The sequence below is a fragment of the Lampetra fluviatilis genome, chromosome 11 (assembly GCF_964198595.1).
Source record: "Lampetra fluviatilis chromosome 11, kcLamFluv1.1, whole genome shotgun sequence".
Taxonomy (NCBI): domain Eukaryota; kingdom Metazoa; phylum Chordata; class Hyperoartia; order Petromyzontiformes; family Petromyzontidae; genus Lampetra; species Lampetra fluviatilis.
The window spans coordinates 2,296,083-2,314,992 of NC_136285.1; the positions used below are offsets into that span (position 1 = coordinate 2,296,083).

At 47.3% G+C, this 18,910-nt stretch overlaps 1 protein-coding gene across 1 annotated transcript in view; it reads left to right on the forward strand.

Annotated features, from left to right (window-relative positions):
* The window catches only part of LOC144934678 (glycine receptor subunit alpha-3-like), a 37,336-nt gene extending 20,011 nt beyond the window's left edge, over positions 1-17,325 (forward strand). The window contains exons 4-9 of the mRNA XM_078860728.1: positions 2,167-2,390; positions 3,459-3,541; positions 3,909-4,046; positions 4,443-4,657; positions 5,642-5,794; positions 17,185-17,325. Of these exons, the coding sequence (XP_078716854.1) occupies positions 2,167-2,390; positions 3,459-3,541; positions 3,909-4,046; positions 4,443-4,657; positions 5,642-5,794; positions 17,185-17,325 (954 nt within the window). The remainder of the gene's footprint in view (positions 1-2,166; positions 2,391-3,458; positions 3,542-3,908; positions 4,047-4,442; positions 4,658-5,641; positions 5,795-17,184) is intronic.
* Positions 17,326-18,910: the final 1,585 nt, after the last annotated feature.

Sequence of the window (18,910 nt, forward strand, 5' to 3'; positions counted from 1 at the left end):
GAGTGCTCTCGCGCGTCCCCCTTTATACCCCACCTGCGGACGTCGCTGCGAGCACCCATCTTATTCGACCAATCACTGGGCGCTGGCTACGATCCTGTTTTCCCACATCTCAGCGTGCCTCACCACCCACGCCGCGCCGCCCCGTCATCTGTCACTCCCGGCGCGCGCGTCCACACCACGCCCACAACGCGTGCCCAACCCCGCACCCCGCGCCGCCCCGTGATCCATCACTGTCACAGTCGGCGCACGTCAACACCACCACTACACCTGCACCCCCCCTTGGTGCTCTTGATCCTGCATAGTGCGTGGGCATGGTATGACTTTGAAGCCCCCCCGCCCCCTGCGCATTTCCCATGTATATGCTAAACTCATCTTGATATGCACATTCTTTTTGTTAAGGCGCTCTTCTACCACCCCCAACCCAGCTTATATGTAAGTTCCTAGCTTGAAGTGTCTCATTCTTCACCTGAGGACGGCTGCTTGCGTTGTGGCCGAAACGTCGTGAGAATTGTTTCATTTTATTATGTTTTATTTTTATTATTTTATTACTTCCCTTCTACGTGACTTTACCGAAAAAAACCAAGAAGATGAATCCCTGCAGTCACGAAAGCTTTAAATCGAAATTCAAATAATAACACGTGCTGTAAAGTACAACTTGCCTCAGCCACATCATGGCGGTCATGTCATTCAGGGGCTTGATGCAACCATAATAGCCATTTGCATCAGGATTATTTTCATGGCAACTGATTGACTGGTGTAGTGGGAGTGATGACTTAACCTCTAGCAACCACTGATGGCATGTCCATATTTGCAAAACGGCTGCGACATGCATATATTAGCATGGTTGGCTACGTACAGTTGGCTATGCACCGTGCGAAAGAAGTTCAATATACATATACTCCGCATTTTGCTCTACGCGATTTTTGAGCGTACGCAAATCACTGCCTGGTAGAAATTTACACAGTTTTTTCTGTACTCAGGCCCCTGGGCTCTACCCATTCCTTCGCCGGCAGCAGCTCACAGGGAACGCGTCGCTGCGCAACCCAAGCGGGAGCTAGCGCGCATGCGAGGGCGCCTGGGCCCGTGAGCCTGGCCGAGTGGCGGCTTCTTCCGCAGGCTGCCCAGGTCACTGCAACGGATGTTAGGTGTGCGTTTGGACATTGGTCACAGTTGTAGGTTCAAAATGACGGGGCCTGCCAGCGATATAAATACAACACTGTCAATGTTTCTGGGCAACAGATCACTTTATCCTACAAATGAGACTACAGCATCCTGGTTTCCTGCGTTCTCACCTGGTTAAAACGAACACACTTAAAGGGCCCCCAAACATTGCAGGCAGTCGTGAAGTTAGGGTCTAGGTGTGCATGTGCCTCATGCCCCCACGGAGTATGAGCATGATTTAGCATTCAACTCATCCGACATGGTTAGATGAGTTCTCATCAAGAGAACGTGATGACTGCCACTGGAAGTTAATCAGGCTATTTTTATGCACTGATTGTAAATTTATTTTGTGTGTATGTATGTTGAACTTCTTTCGCACCTTACATAGCCAAATGTGATCATTGGAGGTAAGACTGTCGATAGGCATACATTAAAAAACTAAATTAAAGTGTAGCTTTTTGCAGCCAATGTTATGGTTCACAATTGATTTTTGGGTTAGGCTACGTAATGACCTGACCAAATTTGTGTTAAGATCCTCTGCCACCAAATGAAATGTTCACATCTACAAGCATGCATTATAATTGTTGCAGCTCAATGGTAAGTTACAGAACAATTCTTACAACTAAATTCTGCAATTAGATACGACGTTTTACTTGAGACTACGTCAAGTATCATCAGCACAAGATCCAGGAAGTCATAATCAACATCCAGTCATTCTGACTTCCTGGATTAACGTAGTCTCAAAAAAGCATTGTATCTATTTACTACATTTGTGAGAATTGTTCCTTACCTTACCTATGAACTGAAACAATAATAATTGGCACATTAACGCTTATAAATTCGTCAATTTAATTTGTTTTGCTGCGTCGGGTGGTGGAGGGTCTTAATGGCGCAAATTTGGACACATCATTACGTAGCCTAACCAAAACATCGATTATGAATCATTAAAAAAACATCGCAGTTTCGATTTGATGATGAATGACAATTAGATGCCTTTTCCACCAGGACTACCAGGTGACAATCTTCCTGCGGCAGAAGTGGATCGACCCTCGGCTGACTTACAGCCACTACCCTGAGCCCTACTTGGACCTCGACCAGTCCAACATTCAGTACATCTGGAGACCTGACCTCTTCTTTGACAATGAGAAGAGTGCCTATTTTCACGAGGTCACGACTGACAACAAGATGTTGAGGATATTCAAAAATGGCTTGGTGCTTTTTACTGTGAGGTTGGTTACAGCTGACCAATCAACATTCATTACAAACCTCAGAATGGAATAATGTGCACAAGGTCAGCTTTGACCTGAGTGGCAAGGACATATGGAAATGAGAGTCAAGCATGGCTATTCAGCCTAAGTAGTTACAAACTTGAGCAACGTTCGAATGAACTTATATGTAATAAACCTTTGTAATTTAAATGTAAACAAAGCATAATTGAGGCTCAATACGTTTTTTTTCAAGTAATGTGTCCACTTGCATAACTTTACTCAATCAAGGAGCCACCTCCAAAAGTTCTCTCTCGCCTAAGGCACGACTGGACAGAACTTTATCAACATAACCTGCGTTGAAGTCAATGCGTTCAGGCCTTTCGTACAATTTAGGGCCATATGGCAACATTTCAAATTCATCACCATTCCGCGCTCAGACCTCTATTTTATAGCCTCCCATCCTGAACCTCCACCATCTCATTGTATTCCTTATCCTGACCTCCACTTTCCATTTTTCACATTCTATTCTTTTCCCTGTCTCCTCACCGCTCTGTTAGTTATACCTCCTTTCCAGATATTTCTTAAAACACCCCACTTGTGCCTCCCCACTCCCCTCATGCCTGGGCCAGGTCAATTTCAGGCCAGTACACATTATGTAACGTGTGTGTTTTATGTATGGGTATCACACATGTAGGTATGCACATGTGTAGGGAGCGGTAGTGTAGTGGTTCGCGCCCTGCTCTAAGAACCCTACGACCAAAGTTCAATTCCCGCTCACAGGCAACACCAGTGAAGATTATCTGAACCGGTCCTGGGCCTCCCCTAGGTCGACTCAGTCTCAAATTAGTGCCTGGTACGGTGTGTAAACATTGTCACTGGGGAGACAAAGGCGGCCGGGTGTGGTGATGGCCACCCATTCCATAGTGTATTATTCCAGCCTTCATAGATGCTCGCTAACAGCACTTGCCCCAGCAGTCTATTAAGGCTATACGGGGATCTTTGTTTGTGTATACACATCTATTGTTCTAGGTTGTATATTGGTGCATTGATAAATGCTACCCTTTAATGATACATGTTTTGTTCGTGCAGGCTGACATTGACACTTTCCTGTCCCATGAATCTGCGCAACTTCCCCATGGACACACAGATGTGCTACATGTTCCTGGAGAGCTGTACGTAACATTAGCTTACCATCAACACATCTTTACAGTACCAAAAAAATTCCGCATTGCATATTCTGGCATTATTCAATAGCTTGTTCCTTTAACAAATGGAAACACGTGATTCGTTATACACTGTAATTTTGTAAGAATTTAGTAAGAAAACTTTAGGATTAAGATGATTGTTTGGAGAATAATTTGTGACTTTTGATCGGTCATCTTTGTATTTACGTTAAAATGTTCAACCTTTAGAACCTTGTTGTTATCCTTGCCCGATTAGCACGGTTGGCTATGTACCGTACGAAATAAGTTCAACATACGGCATATCAATTTGGGTTTGCGCTGTCAGAAATGTTTTCTCTCTCCATTTTGTGCACAGTTGGTTACACCATGACGGACCTGAGCTTCCACTGGGACGAAGAGGAGCCCGTGATCATCTCCAAGGACCTTGTCCTGCCACAGTTTGTGCTGAGCAGCAAGATCGACACCGACTCCTGCGACAAGCTGTACAGCAGCGGTACAGGCAATTTGTGTCCACCCGTGTGGAGTGCTGCATTCTCACGGGTGAAACTTTACACTGTACTGCACGGGTACTCGTAAATGTGTCTCAAATTCGGTGAAAGCCCCCCGCTGCCTGCCTCCCCCCTCCCTTCTAAATTAAAAACAGATGAAATTTGCCTGTGTGTGTGCAGAATTTGGATGCATTGTGAGGCTATGAGGATTGGCAACAGCTTGGGGAGGCCTTCATCCAGCAATCAAGGCTGATGCTGATCGTTGATACAAACCGTGTTTAGTTATATTTCTCTATAATGATTCAAGTCATGTATAAATTCGTTATTGGTGTAGTTTCAATATGTTATGCCACAGCCGTTAAACACATACTGCACTCACTAATCTCTCTCCTTTGCGACAGGTCACTTTTCATGCATTTCAGCAAGATTCGTTTTGCATCGTGAGATGGGCTTCTACCTGATCCAGCTCTATGTGCCCAGTGCGCTAATCGTCATAATTTCCTGGGTCTCCTTCTGGATAAACATGGAGGCAGCCCCAGCCCGTGTGGCGCTGGGGATCACCACGGTCCTCACCATGACCACACAGAGCACGGGGGCAAGAGCGTCACTGCCTAAGGTCACCGGAGAGACCCTCACTGTGGCACAAACCTTACCACACCCCACAACAGCGACGGTCCCACGGATCTAACTTTCACCATCAAGCGTCATCCTCGCAGCGGCAGCTTTTGGCTGGCCATCGAACAAAGATGGTCACCGCATCACGCGCTTTCAGATGCGCTTCTGCAGCCGTCTGGAACGCTCTTCCTTCCGATATTAGGAAGTCACTAGAGCTAAGCACTTTTAAATAATCTATATTGAAAGCACATTTCTTAATGACTGATTTGTGTTTAGTTTGTTGTCCTTCTCCCGCACCTCCACTTAGCATGGTTGGCTACATACAGTGCGAAAGAAGTTCAACATACATGTGTAATGACAGGGTGGCACCTGCTGGCTTGGAAGGGGAATCCCGGGTATGGGCACAGAAGTAACAACCAATCAGGGAAGGTGTATCTGGGGCAAAGTTAAAAGTTGGGGTTAGCCGAGTCACTCCGGGAACCTGCTCGAAGGTTCCACAAGAGGGTGTGGTCGGATGCGGGGCCTAGCCTGGGGGGATATAAGGGGGAGTGGACCCAGAGCTCAGGGCTCGTGTGTAGGGTCTTGGGTCCTGGCTGCGTCGCTGCTTGCCAACATCTCTCTTCGTTGTCCGGCCACGTGGAAGTTCTCCGGCGTGGTTTCCATCGCCGTCATCGTCACGCCACCAGCCAGCGGTGTAGCCGAGTGAGGGCGATGGCACCACGCCGAGTGATAAACTGTGTGTAGCTATTAGAGACGTTCATATCTAGTGTTGTACTCAGTCTGAGGAAGAACAAGTGTTGGCCTGTGTTGTGCCCAGTGTGAGTAATTAAGAAGAAGTACCCTCTACACGACGTGCCACGGAAGTCGCTCATTACACATGCATAACCAGTACAATTTTATTTAATAATTGTAAGGTGGATCCGCGTTTTATCTCTTAACAATAAGAACATGTGCACTCATGACTTTTGTACCACTGCTGCTGCAGGTCTCCTACATCAAAGCGGTGGATATTTGGATGGCGACGTGCTTGCTGTTCGTGTTCGCCTCACTGCTGGAGTACGCCGCAGTGAACGTGACATCCAGGCAGAGCCAGGGGTTCATGAAGAAGAGCATAAAGAGGAGCATGCCCATAGACCCGGTGAGTTCCTCCATGCGACTCTCGTGTACAATTGCGTTGTACTTCCTTAGACTGTACCAATCGTCTGTCTAAATCACACCAGGGCAGAGCAATTGCAGTGGTGCACAAACTGAAGATAAACACTTGCCAGGTTCCCCATTAACACTGCAGGGCTAATAAAGCCAATAAAAGGAAATAGCCCATGTCATTAACCATCATCATCAGTCGCTTGCCCCTGGCCAGAGTATAGCGGTCACCACAAGATGCCGCCAGGCGACTCTGTCCTGAGCACTAACACAGCAGTGCCAAGACCGTGGGTGTTTGACATAAACCTCAGTGGCGCACGTCCACATCAAAATGTGTCTGGCCAGAGGTCGGCTCCAGTGCCGCGGTGGGCTGTTGATGGTGGTGTGATCGGCCGATATGTCTGCCCGGGCAACGTATCCAAAGAGGTGAAGTCTACTTACCCTGACAATTTTAGTCTCCACCGGAAATTCTGTTCAATGACCGACCTCGGCATGGTGATCTGCTTGCTGAAGTGGTTGCAGAATATCTGTCATGGACACCACTGGTCAAATGCGTTATTTTCTGCGCAGAGAGCCTGTAATTGACCACGTATCTGAGCCATGCAGCAGCGTACGGGGAGGATGTACGCATTGTAGTGGCAGGTCTTTGTTGTCATTGTAATGCTGATGCGCCAGATGCATCTGTCGAGTTGTTCCATTTATTCGTGCATAATTCAAATTCATCTTTTCATTTCTGCCTCACTACTTCCAGTATGTTGCAGGTTGCAGCCGAGGAAGGGGAATGTTATTTATGACATTTACATCGATGCCCGCTATTTTCACTTTCTTCAGGTCATGTTGCTATTTTGTGGTTTTCGACCAGTTTATTCACAGGCAAAATGATAGATATTATTAACTTAATGGATGCAAGAAAAGCAGATGTTAATTTCGCACTCGATATTTTCCAGAATGCTACTAGGCTGGCTTGGAGTAGGCGCCAGGCACTAGCATTAGAGTACAAGAAACGGGTATTTATAATTTCCACATCTACCACCTTCTCCATTGTCCATTGCAATGCTGAAGTTGAATATCTATACAATACAGTATATAGAAAACCTACATATGGCTTAGTGTCCACATTACTTGTGGCTTCCTTCTGGAGGAATCGACGTGAGAGCAGGAAGGCGGAGATGGGGGGGGGGTCATAGTGGAGTCAGAGGTGGGGGAGGGTGGCAATTATCAGGTCAGGCAACTGGAAAGACGAGCCCATTAAAGAGAGTCACTAATGCAATAGCGCAATAGCGTGAACAATCGGGTCATTAGGGATGTGGTCGAGGCGATTGAAAGAATGGCTCAGGGAGGGAGATAAACAAGAGAGTCAGTTGGACAATTTGGGAGTTGAGCTGGTAGTAGAGTTAAACTAAAAACAATAACTCTTTTTTACCAGGTAAGGCCCACTGAGCTATATAGCTCTTTTTCAGAAGCAACCTGGCCAAAACTGATAGCTCAACGAAGTGGCTTATCATTTGGAAATTTATAGCAGCCAAATTGCCTCAGCGCATGTAACTCCAAATATACAACAGGCGTCAGGGTCGGGATCGGGATCGGGATCGAACCCACGAACTCCTGTATACCAGGCGAGGTAGTTAACATCTCGCCACCGGGGCACCCCAGTTAGTGAGCAAGGGTGAGGCATGGCATGAGGAGCAGGTTGCACGGGTAGCATTAGAAACAGCGGCGGTGCAGGAGCGGGGAGAATGTACGGAGCAAAAAGAGGAAAACTGACACGAGACAGCAGAGGCGAGAACAAGGCATAGGCTATACTAGTTTCTTTCACACCAAATTCTTCACACAACCCCACATTTGGATAGATGCCTCATTGATTTCCAGGTACAGATTTGTGAACCGGTTGTGATATACACGCATGTGAAAATAGACATAACCTCTATGTTTTAAATGAGGGACTCCAGATCGATGGCAACATTTGTTTTGAATATCTGTAAAACGTAACAAGATGTATCACAATGGGCAGGGCTGCATCAAGTATCCATTGATCCACTTGGCAACTTTGCACGCATACCTGGATCAACATTTTACAATGAACCCATTTACATTATTTTACTGATAAGTAGGTTTACATGTGTAGTGAGCGACTTCCAAGACACGACATGTAGATGGCTCCTTGTTTATTTATCATACTTTACAGGCAGAGTTACTGAGTAACATATACACTGGGCTACGTATAGCTGACCCACTCATACGGCCACATCACTGGTGTCTAACTATATAGCTGGCTGACTATCCAGCGATGACGATGATGGGGACCGTACAGCGGATTGGCTATATGGCCGGACAATGATGAAGAGATGACGGCGAAGACAGCGACGGCAGCCAGGACCCGAATCCCCACGACAGCCCCGAACCTCCGGTTACCTCCCTCTTATATACTCCTCAGCGTGGCCAAGCCCCGCCTCTGGACACGCCCCTTCTAGAACTCTCATGCAGGTTTCAGGAGCTTCCCGGCTGATCCCTGCTATATAGCGCACCCATACCCGTAGTTATCCTTCATGGTGAACAGATGGCACCCTGTCACTACATCACCCCCCCCCCATGTTTAAAAGATAGCCATCCTGGCTAATACTAACAAAACCAATACAAGTCAGGCAGAAGAATTCCGCAACCAAGAAGATTCTAAAAACCCCAAGATAACAACATTCTTTTTTTTCTTCGGGCGGAACAATCCACGACCGAAAAGGCAGTTAAAAATAATACTAAAGAATTGCAACTTCCACAACTCGGCAAGATAGGGAGAGGAGGGAAAAAATAAGGGGAAAAAAATTCCCAACGCGTATCGCACGCACCCCGACCCCAAGCCCCCCTCACACACACACAGGGAGATTCCTATTAGCGGAACATAGCACATTTCAGCCGGGTCCTTGATGCCAGTCCATCCTTGGGGGTGAACTTCATCTTCTTTCCAGGCAATGTGGTCTCACATAAAAGCCCGCAAGGGGTCGACTCCCCCCCCCCAACTCCTTAGATGATGTGGGCCGGGTATTAGCCGGCGGTCCCTCGCATTCAGGGGCTCGGAAACTGTGGGCACTACAACACAATGCTTCTGACGCACGCTTTCCCCAGCTTGTCGGACACATCAGACACTGGCCGTATAGTACTTAGAGATGAGGTGTCAGTTTGGGGAGGAATATATGGTTTAAACCGTGACAGATGGACATACCAACGGTGACGGCCCACCTGTATACATACGCACTGCGGCCGCTTGACCTCCACTCCCTCCATGGGACCCTGCCATGGCCGATGCAATTTAAGGGACGTTCCCAGCGGCACCTGCGGGCAGTGCAACCATGTCCGGTCCCCTATGGCCCATGGCAGCACATGGTCATGCCGCCCCGCATTCTTTTAATTAGCCGCCTGTGCTCTGGCGGTGTTTACTTTGGCCGCTTCCCGTGCTACCGACATGCCATTTAGTGTAACTGGCAGTGGTGTGGGCAAGGTCGTTTTTCCCCTGCCCTCTGACAGGCCCAATTGAACCTCCATGGGGGGTTCATTGTCCCTCCAATACATGAGAAAAAACTCTGAAAATCCCATGGAAGCGTGAGAAGCCATTCTGTATGCTGCCAAGACCCTCCAAACATGTAGATCTCAATCGGTTTGAGCCCCACTAATCGCCTGACAAGAGCATGGATGTCAGGGTTCTGTGCAGGCGTTCCACCATACCATCTGTTTGGGGATGGTATGGTGACATTCTTATTTTCTTAGTGCCTAGCATGTCACACACTTCGCGCATCAGCTTCGATGAGAAATGCCGACCCTGATCCGTGAGAAGCTGCTGGGGGTCTCTCTTATCCATTACGTAGCCGTGCAAAAACGCATCGGCAATGGAAGCGATCGGGCAATGGCCAGGCCATCGGCCACCGAGAGAAATATTCCACCCCTACCAGGAAAAATGTGTTCCCTCTCTGCGTGGCTGGGAAAGGTCCCAGAATGTCGAGCACGACCAACTCGTTAATCCGGGACACTGAGATGGACTGCAACGGAGGCTGGGACTTCCTCAGCAGTGGCTTTCTGCATGCGCAGTCCGTACAGCCCTTGACAAAATGCTACATTTAACACGCAGGCTTTTGCGACCAATATCATCCATAATAGAGTTTTTTTGGGTTAGATCGCGTAAATATATAAATGTGTCGTTAAAACCCGCCACCACCCGACAGCCAACTAGTAAGGGTTGTCACATAAACAGAACGTGCCAATTCGTCACTAGTACAGCACACCGGTGTATTGGAGAGCCAAGCCACAACATTTACAATCTGAGTACGACGTTTCGCCAGTAATTACGAGATTCATTAGGCGACGATTTGTGGAGATGTCTGTTTTTTGGCATGCATTTAAATAATGTATTTTTTATGCATGCCTATAAAGGGCACCACACTTCAATAGGGATTACCGTTGGTATGGCTATTTTAATACACGCAATAGACAGGAATGACAAGATCAAAGGGCTCCGATAATGCACATGCATAATGTACGTTGACTCAGTAATCCTGCCCGCCCACTTTGCGCAAGAGCGCAGAAGCATGGTCACCACATCTACGCCTCTATATAAGAAACGAAACAGTTAGACATCTCCACAAATCTGGCTTTCGCCTGATGAAGCTAGTTGTAATTACTGGCAAAACGTCATACTCATATTGTAAATGTTGTAGCTTGCTGTACTAGTGACGAATTGGCATGTTCTGTTTACGTGACAACCCTGACTAGTTGGCTGTGTCGGGTGGTGGCGGGTTTTAACGACACATTTATATATTTACGCGATCTAACCCAAAAAACTCTATTATGAACGTCAACAACGTCTTCCGCACCCCGAGGTGTAACAATTTATCCTCGTGCACCACCCGCGTCAATTGTCCCTGCAGGGTGGTGGGATCCACAATACGGTGACGGTGCAGCCCCTCATTCCACCTTATCAAAAGACCGTCCCGAAGAACCGATCGCAGGGCATTTGTAGGAGCAGACTCTTTGTGCCCCAACTCAGCACGACGCTGCAAAGCCACAAGGGACACATCCTCCATTTGCAACCACCCCCACTCGGCACTCGTGAGATTCAAAGTACTGTCCCCTGGCACGACCACCTTGGTGGGTTCCCCCTCATTGAGCGCCGCTATGACGGCCAGAGACCCCGCCACCGGAGGTTTACATCGGCCCGTGCCTGACGAACATGCACAACGCACCCCCGGGGGCAAGCGGGACAACACATCAACGTTACAATGTCGCACCCCTTTATGGTAAATCACTCGGAATGAGTACTCCTGAAGTATTTACAGCCACCGTGAGAGCTGGCCAGAAGGTTGGTCCACTCGCAGGGAGTACTGAAAGGCCGAGTGATCCGTGCGACCAACAAAATCCCTGCCATATCGATAAGGCCTGTACTGTTGTACAAAGTACACCATGGCCAAGTGTTCCCTACAGGTGACATAATACCGCTGTTCTGCGATGGACAGGACGTGGCTGCCATACGCAAGTACCCTCTCCTCTCCATTCTTAACCTGGGACAGGACAGCTCTTATGCCTGTGTTGCTAACGTCTGTATCCAGAACAAACGGCAGGGAGAAATCCGGATATTCAAGGGGGGGCGTGTTGGAAAGGCGATCACGAAGGGCTACGAACACAGCCTCCTCCTCGACCCCCACTTGAATTTCTGGTTCTTGGCAGTCAGGGCATGGAAAGGTTTAGCCACCGTGGCGAACTGCGGCACAAATCTACAGTAGTACGATGCGAACCCAACAAAACTGTGCTCCTCACCCACAGACTTGGGGTCGGCCAATCTCGCACGCATGCCATTTTCTCAGGGTCCGTGGCTATTCCATCCAAACTAACGATGTGACCCAAGTAACACACGGAGGTTTGCAGCACATGACATTGAGCGGTTTTAAATTTTAGACTTGCCGAGCGCATCCTATAGAACACAGATCGCAACCACTGAAGATGCTCTTTGAAAGTGCGACTGAACTCAATAATATCATCCAAATAGATGAGGCAGGAGTCCGACTGCAGGCCAGCTAGGACTAATTCCATAAGCCACTGGAAAGTGGCCAGGGCCGATTGCAAACCCATCGGGAGGCAATTCAACTGGAACAGTCCCTGGGGCGTTCGGAATGTAGTTTTAGGTTTAGAGGACTCCTCGAGGGGAAGTTGCCAAAATCCCGATAATAAGTCCAGTGTTGAAAAAAACACGCACCGGACAACGCATCCAGGGAGTCATCCATTTGCGGAAATGGGTGTGCATCGGCCACTGAGACCTTATTTAATTTGCCAAAATCCACACAGAACCTTAAACTGCCATCGTACTTTTCAACCAGCACCACAGATGCTCCCCAAGGACTGGTAGAAGGAGAAATGATATCGGCGGCTAACATTTCCTCCTCTGCCTGTTGCACATGCTCTTTCACCCATGGGCTCAACCGATACGAGTTCTGACGAATCAGGGCAGCCCCACTCATATCAATGTGGTGTTGCACAGGGAGGTTCGGCCAATATCAAACTTGCTCTTACTGAACACATCCGAAAACTCACGCATTAGCCACCGTAACTCTCCCCACTGTGCCGGGGACAACAGTGCGTTTTCCTGACACAACGACTCTGCCCACGTCCTGCCTAAACCAACACCTTGGTCCACCGCACCCACAATCCCGGCGGGCGCAAGCCCAGCACCCTCGAAACACACAGCCATCGCGTGAGCCAGCATCGTCCCCGCCTGACTACAGCCGTTCCCAGCCCCGCATTAAGCACCTGCAAAAATGGTTCAGGTGAAGGATCGTCTGCGCACTGACCAATACCAGGCCACGGGTCGCCATATTAGACGGAGTCAAGAGGACGCCCGCCTCCGGGTCAGAAATTTGCAATTATTTGCAATAACGTAATGGCACCAACATTTGCGAGTCTGGCGGGGTTTGCACCGAGTCCCTGGCAAGGGCCTGGACTCTGACACCCGCCATTGTACATTTATATGGAGACTGCAACAAACACAGTCGATGGCCTGACGGCATCTCCACGCAGCCTTGATCAATCAGGATATTGAGGGGCATCCTACTAAAAAAAATTTGTACCCAAGAGGCAGGCACCGCTAGCATCCTCAAGATCAAAACAGGCCCGGCCCACCGCAATCTCGCAAATCTCAACGTGGGCCTTTATCTGCCCTACCATCCCCATTCTCCCTCCATTTGCCGTGATGCATGCATTCAACACCGGCATTCACCAACGGTAACAAATAAAAAATCATAACCCGAGATAATCGTGGCGGAAGCACCTGTGTCCACTAGGACACGATCTTCGATACCCTGGATGGAACCCATCACCGACTAGGAACCAACCGCGGCCGCAATCATCTGGCGCGCCAACTTCCTCCACTGTGTGTTTGAGCTAGGCCACCCTTTTTCGGCTAACTCCTGCCGCTCAGCGGCACTATCAGCTAGATGTCAGGGCTGGGATGTGGCCATCGGCAGGGCGGATGACGTCAGAGCCGTCGTCGGGGGTCGAGCGTAGTTCTGGCACCCCTGGCCACAATGGAAACAGTTGACAGCGGGCCTCCGCAGCAGGCGATCTCCCTCTGCCCTCGGTCTCCAGCCCCTGGGTCATCGCGGGGCCTCCCCACGACTCCGACTCCATGCTGGAACCGTGGCCGCGACCTCCCTGTCCGGTGGCGGGTCCATGGCAGGCTGTACCCCAATGCCCCATGGCGACCAGTCAGCCGGGTCGTCTTCTCATCCGGGTTCCCCCGTCCACACCACCATCTGGGACCACTGGTGCAGGCTCTCATGGGCCGGCAAGCATCTGGCAGCCAAACGAGACATCTGCGCATCTTTGTCGATTACTGGCAGGACAATCCCCATCTCCTGCGCTAGCCCCAACATCCTCTTCATAACGAGAGAGTCGAGGGCCTTCGGGTCCACCGCCGGGTATGCCGCATCTCCCAATGCCAACAGCGCGCTGCGGTAGGCGAGAGGCGTGTCGGCCTCCTCTCGCCTCTGCTGTAGGAATTTATTGCACGTGTTAGAAGGCAGATCGTACACGGCCACCATCTCGCTATACGCACTTTTAAGGGTGGCCTTTTCTCGGCAGGATTGGCCTGGAATACCGCAAGGGCGTCGTCATCTAGTGCCATCAGCAGAGCTCCCAAGGCTTCCTCCTCGGTCTAGTCCACTGACCGAAACTCTGCTTCGAAGTGCTGGGTGAAAACACTCCAGTCGCCAGCCGCTGCGACAAATTCCTGTACCTGAGGCAACCGACGGGGCCGATCAGCTCCTCTCCCATGTGTTGCTGGAGCCGTCGCCGCCTCTGGCGATTCCCGTTCATGTCACAAAATGGCGGCCCCGGCCGCGATTCTCCCACGTTTTGTGTAACACGTGGTCTTCTCTGCCTGGACGTTGGTCGCCGGCGCTTGCTTTGCTCTCTCCGGCGAGGTTCGTTCGGCCAGACCCGTCGTTGCAGTCACGCTCATGAGTGTAACAAGCTGCGTGACCGTCGCCCGCAGCAGCTCGAGTTTGCGTCGCCACCATCCGCCATCCATCTTTGGACTGCGGCTGCTGGAAAATGGCCTCCGTCTCCTCCGCCTCTGGCGCAATCAGTCCTGCGGCCGCGGGGTCGGTAACCAGGACCATGGTTCCGTGAGCTGCTGGGGGGCTCCGCGTATCATCCTTGTCCTCGTTGGAAGACACTATAGGTGGGTTCCGTTTCTTCTGATATGTCGACTTTTTCCTTTTTGGTTTAACACGTAGGCTTTCGCGACCAATATTATTCATAATCAACGTTTTTGGGTTAGATCGCGTTATTTATAAATGTGTCGTAACCCTCCACCACCCGACACGGCCAATCAGCAAAAAAGTGTCACGTTGACAAAAGACAAATAGTTCACTGCTTTAGCCCACCGGTGTGTTGAAGCGTGAAACCACAACATTTACAGTTTTTGAGTATCACGTTTCGCTGGTAATTGCATCCAGCATCATCCGGCAATTTGCCAGAATGGTGAGGCTCTGCTCTTGCTCCCGGTCTTAAATAGAGCAGAAGCAGGGTGACGTCATCATTTAACTCATCAGGTGCAACGATTTTAGACGGAGGGGGGGTTATTGTAATTATATACTAGATTAGTAATCAGGCAATTGTACGATGTGAGTTATAGATTAGTAATCAGTTGTAATGTGTGTTATTGTAATTATATGCTACGTTAGTTCCCCTATAAGGAATTGTAATATGTATTATTTAATAATACGCTTCCAGGCCGCACTAAGCCTGTAGCTGTCCGAGCGGTTAAAGTTATTTCTGTTTCTCTCAATTTCAATGGATTCTCTAATTAGTCTTTGCCAGTTGTAAATCTTTTACACAACACTTCAACGTTATTAAAATCAATTGAGTGTCCCTGTTGGCAAGCATGTTCTGCCACTGCCGACAGTTGTGTTTGAGATAGTTTAATATTTATTTGGTGTTCTTTTATTCTTACACTAATGTTACGCCCAGTCTGTCCAATATAGCATCTGCCACATAAACAATTAATCCGATATACACCTTCTGTTGATAATTTAGGTAATTCGTCTTTATTGCAAGTTACTAGTTTTTGAATTTTGTGTACTGTACCAAATCTTACTGTAATGTTTTGCTTTCGCAAAACACGGGCTAATTTGTCAGTTACTCCTGAGATATATGGTATTTTAATTGTTTTAACAATCTGATCACTTTCAGCAGTGTTTCTTTGCGATCATGATTTGGCATTTAGTGCTCTTAATTTGAGCATTATTGTAGCCATTCTGTCTTAGTGCTTCTTTAACATGTTTAATCTCTCTCACTAGACTTTCACCATCTGACACTATTTTAGCCTGATGTATGAGCGTCTTGATAAGAGAGGATTTCTGAGCTGGGTGATGATGCGAATCTGCATTCAGATAGGCATCAGTGTGCATTTGCTTTCTGTAAACGCTGTGTTATTTTACCATTTAGGCCGTGTCCAAGTAAAATATCCAGGAACGGGAGTGTGTTATTCACCTCCATTTCCATGGTGAACTGGATGGCTGGGTTTTGTGCAATGAGATGATTTTGAAAATCGTTAAGTGTATCTTTACCATGTGGCCAGACAACCAAAGTGTCATCCACATATCTAAACCAAAAGGATGGTTTTAATGTGCTCGAGACAAGTGCTCTTGTTTCAAAATTTTCCATGTACAAATTTGCTAAAGCAGGAGATAACCACTTCTGACTCCAAATGTAGTGAGCAACTTCCGAGACACGACTTGTAGAGGGCTCCTTCTTTATTTCTCACACTTTACAGGCAGAGTCACTGAGTAACATATACACTGGGCTACGTATAGCTTACCCACTCATACAGCTACATCGCCGGCGTCTCACTATATAGCTGGCTGACTATACAGCGACGACGACGATGGGGACTGTACAGCGGACCAGCCACCTACTCGCTGGAATCCAAATTGACCACTTACACGTGTCATTAAAAACATACTATGCAGGAGATACGTTATGGGAATTGTGTGTAAATAGCACATTTCGTGGATGATATTTGCCTATTGCGTGTACGCAATATCTGCAGATGCTTCTAAAGCTTTGAGAAGTTATCAATCTATCTCATCACTTTCTCTTTCATCACTTTATCTCATCGCTTTCTCGCATCATATTCTCTCTCATGACGTTACCACATTACTTTCTCTCTCTCTCGATGCAGTCGTGTAGAGTTCCAGATGCGATTCGCGGATTGCCAACATCTCGGATAGCAAATTCTTGAATAACGAGGGAATTCTGTACACTATTGCTTACAAAAATACATAATTGAGGGGTGCCCATTTCTATAGTGCCAACACAAATTAACCAGATTCGATGACTGGAAGTTAGTCGTTACACTTCTTCAGCTGGACGTTGTGGTTGAATTTTGGTTTTAGGCTGAACTCGTCCGTCCCTACAGTGTAGAGGAGGTCTCTCTACACTGGAGGCGCAAATGACGTTAGAAGGCAATGTTGGATATACTCTCATGATGAGTCTCAACAATTACGAAATTACTAAACATTGCAGTCGACTTGCTATTCTTCTGCTGCCTAGATGTTTTTTTAAAATGCCACAATATCAGCTCTTTCGAGCTGGTGGTCGCCACAAGCTTGTGCACAATAAACGCAGCAACCTTACGTCGTATCATCTCGGCGTGCAATCATGCTGGGGTTCCTGTCAAGATTTGCCATTGAATACCTTTTACATGTATACTGCATTGTCGACATGTTATTGCAATGATAGACTCACAATGCATTTAACACTGGCGAATATAAAATGGCTTATTCCCACGAACAATGTTTTGAATGGATGCTCGTCTGCCTGTGCTTTCTCCACCCGCCATCTCTCCAGGAAATAGAGGCCAGTGCGCGGAAAAAGTTCATTGCCCGTGCTCAGCAAATAGATACATTTTCTCGTCTTTTCTTCCCACTCTCCTTCTTCGTCTTCAATATCCTTTACTGGGTCACCTTCAAGGTGATGCTGAAGAAATGACTCCAAGTGCCGCCACGATCCACGTCCCCATTGTTTTGTCGCAGCAGAAGCGGCGGCAGAGGCATCAGCCAAAGTGAATGCTTGTAAACATTGAAGGCATATAAATTTTGTTTATTTGATATCAGATGAAAACAAATGTTTTCATTAAAACTACAGTACCGTGTCGCATATCCGACTATCAATTGATCAAATAATCGCCACATCCCGTGCTGCATCCTGCATCCTTCAACTATAATTCTAAGAAATATTTGCACATCCGACCTTTTCTCATAGTCGCCTGTAGGGCTGAACGATTTGGGGAAAATATCTCATTACGATTTTTCTTACAGATATTGCGATTTGATTTGAGATTATTTTTTTTTAAGTCAAGCTTCAGTTCAATATTCATTGTGTAATAGATTTTAAATGTGATGGAGCATTACCACATGTTACCATCAAAATATGAAATGCTCTATATATTCTAATGCAAGGATGAGAAATTAAAATATATGAATTGCTTCCAACATGTTTTATTAAAATATTTTCATTAAAAAATAACAATCAAACATAGAACAATTGTTAAGTTAAATAAATACAGTTATAAAAAAAAAACATTCCAATAATAAAGTAATAGGACTTTTCAAATGGCAAAAATAGTAGCCTTTGCGATTTGCTAATCGCATTGTTTCAAATTTCGATTTGAAATCGATTAATCATACAGCCCTAGTTCCCAGTGAGTCGGATACGTGGCGTTGCACTGTATGAACTTCTAAAGAACTGTATATACTTTACATATTCGCTGGGTCATGCATTTTTATTACCAAGCTCATGTAAGCGACATTTCATGGCATGTTTTAAACATTTTAAACAAATGTGATGCCATAGGATGTTTTATACAACCACAAAGCATTGCAGTTTTTCGTTAGAATGCATGTGGTATATATATGGATAATTAAATAATAGCCTAAGAGTTAGGTAAAAGCCAAAGGCGCAGCCCTGTGATTTCTTACTCAAGCCACTTCTGGCAGAAGGGCCTTGGCGACAGCGAGCAGGAGGGCATTTGAACGATCCTTCCAGGCTGGCCAGATGTTTTGAAAGACATTCGGAGTACCCACAGTTTTCCCCACCACGGACGCGACCTGCCGGTCAACTGTGGCATTACACATTTATATTGCTAGGTGGACAGGGTTGGGGGAATTTTATGAAACTTGCCCCACTGTTTTGATTGCCACACCGGGAGATTGAATCAAATGAGGCGACCTCTGTATTGCATGTCCAGTGTGCTGACCATTAACACCATGGCAGAAAATGAAAGCATATATGCTGTAGTTCAATTTCATTTTGGACACATCTGCTGCTATTGGTACAAAGATGAAAAAATATTTACGTATGTAACTACAGTACTCCAACTTGCTCACCCTCGCTGACTCATTCAAAGCCTTATATTGTTTTTTACGAAGTGTCTTTTCATGGGAAGCTCGGAGTTGTGTCATATAACCTTTGTTATGTTCGTGATGTAGTGTGCTGTGCCTTGGTTTAATTTGCACGTTGCTGCATGAAAAGACCTTTACAGAGGTCTGTGTAACGGTTTTTACGTATGGAAATA